The 5,489-nt window shown below is 40.7% G+C and overlaps 1 protein-coding gene across 1 annotated transcript in view; it reads left to right on the top strand.

The window, feature by feature from the left end:
- Window positions 1-5,446, top strand: part of LOC105316794 (nuclear pore complex protein Nup153-like) — a gene marked incomplete at its 3' end in the record, with an annotated part of 15,481 nt that extends 10,035 nt beyond the window's left edge. The window contains exons 6-8 of the mRNA XM_019993409.1: window positions 869-1,342; window positions 1,729-1,933; window positions 3,550-5,446. Coding sequence (XP_019848968.1) covers window positions 869-1,342; window positions 1,729-1,933; window positions 3,550-5,446 — 2,576 coding nt within the window. The remainder of the gene's footprint in view (window positions 1-868; window positions 1,343-1,728; window positions 1,934-3,549) is intronic.
- Window positions 5,447-5,489: the final 43 nt, after the last annotated feature.

The raw sequence follows: 5,489 nt of genomic DNA, 5'->3' as shown, positions 1-5,489 counted from the left end.
AAATAAAGGCTGGAAGGAGCCTGTAACACTCCCTGGACTTCTTTCTCAAAGTTTAAGAGCAGCATTATTATGCTGCTTACTACAACGACGCCATGGCACTTATGACGTCATAATAATGTCACGTATTTACAATAAAACGTCATCAATTAAAAGTAAATATTATGGCGCTCTGTAAAGAGCTGCTGCTCTCAAATCTGCAAGAGATGTCCAAGAGGCTTTATTCTTGTCTTCTTTTAGCTGCAAAGCATCTCTTTCAGCTGTTTTGATTGATCTGGTCTTCTCTGTCACATGATGTAGAGCCAACCACGTGGTTTTCTTTGCACACATTTTTACCGTGAGTGTCTCCAGACCCTTCCTCCGCAGGTAGCGAAGGGGCGTGGCGAGACTAGTGCTAAACAAGCTACTCCTTGTTGAAAGCAGCCATTTTATAATACCATATATTCTAATTAAGTGAATTTAAAGCACCACATGGTCACTTCCGGTCATGATTTCAGAATCCGGATAATCGAGGTCCGGATAATTGAGGTCTGCATGGATAATCGAGGTTGTACTGTACATTCATTTTTTAATGTTATTTTCGTTATTTTATCAAGCAGTCTTGATTGGTCAATTACAACTAGGCATGGTAGAACTACAGCTAATGTACATGTACTTTCAGTTTCAGTTTGTGCTGATTGGCAATGATGATTATATGAGTCTGAATCTCTTATTGATATTATGTTGTTTTAATTATTGTATAGTTTCAGCCTTATCTGAGCCAATGTCTGTACAACAATTTCTATATCTTTACATTATAGAGTATTAATACATGTACATGCACATGTACATACATGTTCTTAATATTTATTGTTTTATTCTTTTCTCTTAGCCGGCTAAGAAGCAACGTATAGAAGGTCCCTCTACCAGTTCCTCTGCTACCTCTCCTCCCCCTCCTGTCTCTTCCCTCTCTGCTCCGCCCACACATGCAAAATTGTCGAAAGTACGACAACCAGTCGTACATGCTGTAGCCTCGCCTCCAACCCCACCCCCTTCTCATGGAAAAGAGAAAGTCCTAATAGATCTAACGATTTCTCCTAAAGAAGTCAAAAAGACTCAAGCCCCTCCCCCTACTCCGCCCCCTTCCTCCTCTAAGAGTTCTACTGGTAAAATAAGAGCTACTAAACATACGACACACTATAGCTCCAAGAGCAGAGATGGCGAGGGAGAGGAGGTATATAATACAAGCGAACTACCTCCTCCCATTCCACTCCTATTACATAAATCAGGTCCACTGCCTTCCATTGATATTCCGTTCTTGACTCCGTTAACTAAAGAGCCTAAGGTTCCAACCACCACTTCCAATGTTAGTTGTTATAGTCTTTTACATGTACATGTATATACTTACATGTATACTTGCATGTACTTACATGTGTTATGTGTGCATTAATTGACTAATCTTATTGTTCTATGCTAAAAAATATATACTTTATTGTTGGTGATTAGCAAATTTTAATTTGGCAAATTAGTAGAGGCGGTGTGCCATTGAGCATGCAGCATGTAATATGGCTCAAAATGGGGGATTTTATTTTGGCAAATGGCTATCAAGAGACCAAATTTGCCAAATTTAATTCACTCCAAAATTTCCTGCTATACAGTAATTAATGCACTGTTATCATTATTACACTAGTTTATTACCATTGGTGTCAGCAAATTTTTGTTTAATTACATTATTGTGTATAATTTTTTTAGTTGACACGTTCTCCTTTCTCTTCAATGACGACAGCCAGTTCTTACTCTTTCACTTCTCCTGAGATGGCTTTGAGATCAGAGCCACGCCAACATGCCACGCCTATATCTCCAATCAACAGCAGCTTGTTCCAGTTCAGTGATCCACTCCCAGTCCTAGTGGGGTCCACCTCCAGTGGGGCTACCAGACCACCCCTTACTGCATCAGGTAGGATATGATGTACATGTATATGTGTATTTCAATTTAAAACTGATTTTTGTTAATCTTTGTTGTACTAAAGATACTTATACAAGCCCACACTAATCTACAAACTATACTAATTCTAATAATTATTTTTGCATGTGATTATTAGTGTTGTTTTAGTTAACAATAACTAATACTAAAACCTGTTTTAGTGAGCTATTTTCCTTAACTAAAACTAAAATTCAAACTTCTCAGTGCTTATAACTAAAACTAAAACTAGTATTACTTAACTATAACTAAAACTAAAACTTCAATTGTATGTTACATTAACTAAAACTAAAATTGGACACTAGTAACTAATGGAACTATTGCAGTATAATTAAGAGGTGTGACCACCAATACCTAGCTCTGTACTGTTGGTCAGTTCATTCACTGGCTCTTAATTTTGGTGGTTTAGTTGTTTTTACATCATCAGAAAGAGTTGGTGAATTAAGTTATGACTAAAACTAAAACTAAAATGCAATTTTGAAGTGATAACAATAACTAAAACTAGAATTATTGCCATTGCATAACTAAAACTAAAACTAGCACTTAAAATTAAAGAAATAAGAAACTAAAACTAAAACTATTGTACCATACTAAAACAACACTAGTGAGTATATGTACATGTAACATGTACATAATTTTAATCAGTTCTTGAGTTTCTCATTTGTCTTGAAATAATTCATCTCTCAGTGCTGGATAGAAATCCTTTATCATGCTTTTCAATACTTTAGTGTAACTGCGGAACTGCCCCCTCCCTGGCTTTTCCTCACCGTAATACTCAGGCCAGTTATCGCCGTCTAAAGGGTCGGGTACCTCATGCCTCTCTTTGTCCTTGGAGTCTTGCTTGTTCACGTAAGTACAATAGTACATTGCTTTACCATCCAATGCATCTCCAAACAGCTTCTTTGCGTCCTCGGCGTTCTTGCGGAACTCTGCCCCCAGGAATATTACCTTGTCTGCTTTCTCTATATCTTCCTTTTTTAATGGTTTTGGCTCATACTCTTCGAGCCTGGTTCGCCCGTACTCTGCTTCTAGTGCTTTTATTGCATTTCTTGCTGGGCTCTGTGATGCCACAAATTTTCCATTTTTGAAATTCCCTGCAGCAGAGTCGGATTCTATTATTTTTTCTCTCTCTGCCTCCATTTTTTCTGCCACTATCATGGCCATTGGAGAGCGACAAGAGTTTCCTGAGCATACAAAGAGTAGTTTGCTCGGGGTTGATGGCTTGACCATTTCCATATTTGGCTGTATTATGTTATTTGTCCCTTCTCTCTCTCTCTCTCTCTCTCTCTCTCTCATTTATAAGGAGACGGCAATTGACTGTCAATTACTGCCTTGCATGTAACGGTAGTCTATTTTACATGTCGTTATTTTACTTTTTACATAGCACAAGGACATCATTATGTATCAGGAAATTAAATTAAAAATTTGGAGTGATTTTGGGACTATTTTTTGGAAAAAAATAATAGGCTATAGCCTTTGCTTTTTTTTTCAAAAATTGGCTCGTTTTTAATTCTGGCAAAGAAACATTGCTATGTACATGTAGCCGTTAGTGTTGTGTGTGATATTTTATTTAATTTTCTTTTCATTTTTAGGTTCTCTATCATTTAAAGCTCAGCCAGTATCTCTCCCTCCGCCCTCTTCCGTCTCACCAGCTCCACCCACTTTATCAAAACCTGTTGGGAGCCTCGTAGACGCCCTCAAGAAACCAGAGTACCAGATTGAAAACATCCGTAAAGAAGCGAAACAAAAGAGTGTCCTGCCCCCTTCTATCACCTCTCCTCCTGTGGGTGGAGAGACCAAAGGATTCTCTGTTCCTTCTCTCAAGCCGTTAAAGGATGTCCCCCTTATTGTTCCCACGTCCAACTGGTCCTGTGACTCTTGTTGGGTATCAAATAAAAGTGATACTAATAAGTGTGTGGCTTGTGGTGCGTCTCAGCCCTCGGGCATTAAAAAGAAAGCAGTTGCTTTCTCTACTCCTTCAGTAACCGACGCTCCCTCTGGGGGGTTGAAATTTCCCTCTGGGGGAAGCTTAACCAGTACTTCTGGGGGGCTGAAATTACCCACCGGGGGAAGTTTAACCAGTACTTCTGGGGGGTTAAAATTACCTGCCGGGGGAAGTTTAACTAGTACTTCTGGGGCGCTGAAACTTCCTTCAGGTAACTTGACTGGTGGAGTAAAATTACCTCAGGGGGGCAATGTAATGTTAGCTCCCAGTAGTGGTATTTTTAGCAGCTCCGGACCCCCTCCTGCATCTACCAGTACTAGTATTGCATCATCTAGTGGGAGTGGCTTCAAGTTATCAAGTGGAGGATTATCTGGTAACGTACAACTGTCCACGCTCATTACTTCAAACACTAAACCTACTGCCATGCCTCTCAGCAGTCTAGCCCCGCCCACTTCTAATTGGGAGTGCCCAGTCTGTATGATCAGTAATACTAAAGATTCTGATACTTGTGTTGCTTGTGGTGCTAAAAGATCCTCTGATACCAGTACCGATAACAAGGGAAGTGGAACAGGGTTTTTGAAACCTGGCGGAAAGTGGGAGTGTCCCACTTGTATGCTCCACAATGATCCAAGCAAAGATTCTTGTCCGGCTTGTGAGACTCCACGACCTGGAGCAACCGCCAAAACCAGTCAGACCAGTTTAAACTCGAGTGTGAAACCTGTCCAGTTTGGTGATGGAGGTGGAATGAAGCTTGGAGGAGGGTTGCTTTTAACTGGTGCTGCTGGAGGGGGTTTGAAATTAGGAGGAGGGGGCCTGAATATATTTGGTGGCATTTCGTCTCAGTCCCAATCAGTTTCTACTAATAATACAAACACTAGTCAGTCAGTTACATTAGGAGTTACTACTCAATCTACAACTACTACTTCATCTCAGACTAATGTATCTGTTTCTTCTTTTATATCTACAAATGTCACTACTGGCTCATCTCCTCTCTCCTCCTCGTCTCTCCCTACTGCTCCCTCTCTCTTACCTCCTACAGCTACTAAACCTTCTCTTTTTGGACAGTCACTAGTCACGGCTGCTCCTTCTCCTCTCTCTACTGCTTCTAGTGCTACTCCTTCTCTTTCACTGGGAGGTACTGTGTCGTTATCTAGTGGTCTTACCAGTACTGTTGGAGCTCCGTTGTTTATGCAAAGTCAGCAACCAGTTTCGGGTCCTAGTACTACATTTACGCTCCCTAAATCCGATTTCAATAAGGGGGCCCTCTCGGGGTTGAAATTTGAAACCCCGCCCCCTCCAGTCCTCACCACTGCATCAAGCGAAGGATCAACTCAATCTCAACCTATATCAGTTACTCCTTCTTCTGGTTTTTCTACTTTACCTACTACTTCTGTTGGGGCTTCACTGTTTCAGTCTTTTCTGACTCCGCCTGCTTCCGCTCCTGCCTCCACAGCAACCGTGTTTGGTAAGCCCCCTGGAGGAGGGGATGGACAGAAGCTGCTGTTCGGAGTACCCAGTCAAGGTTTGCTGTTGTGTACTTGTTTGTACAATTTAAAAAAAATACTTTTTTTGTGGCAAAATATAAAG

Source organism: Amphimedon queenslandica, unplaced genomic scaffold, assembly GCF_000090795.2.
Source record: "Amphimedon queenslandica unplaced genomic scaffold, v1.1 AMPQUscaffold_13495, whole genome shotgun sequence".
In the NCBI taxonomy this organism is placed as follows: Eukaryota; Metazoa; Porifera; class Demospongiae; order Haplosclerida; family Niphatidae; genus Amphimedon; species Amphimedon queenslandica.
Note: the sequence above shows the minus strand (reverse complement) of the source record. Positions and strands in the feature narration are given on the sequence as shown.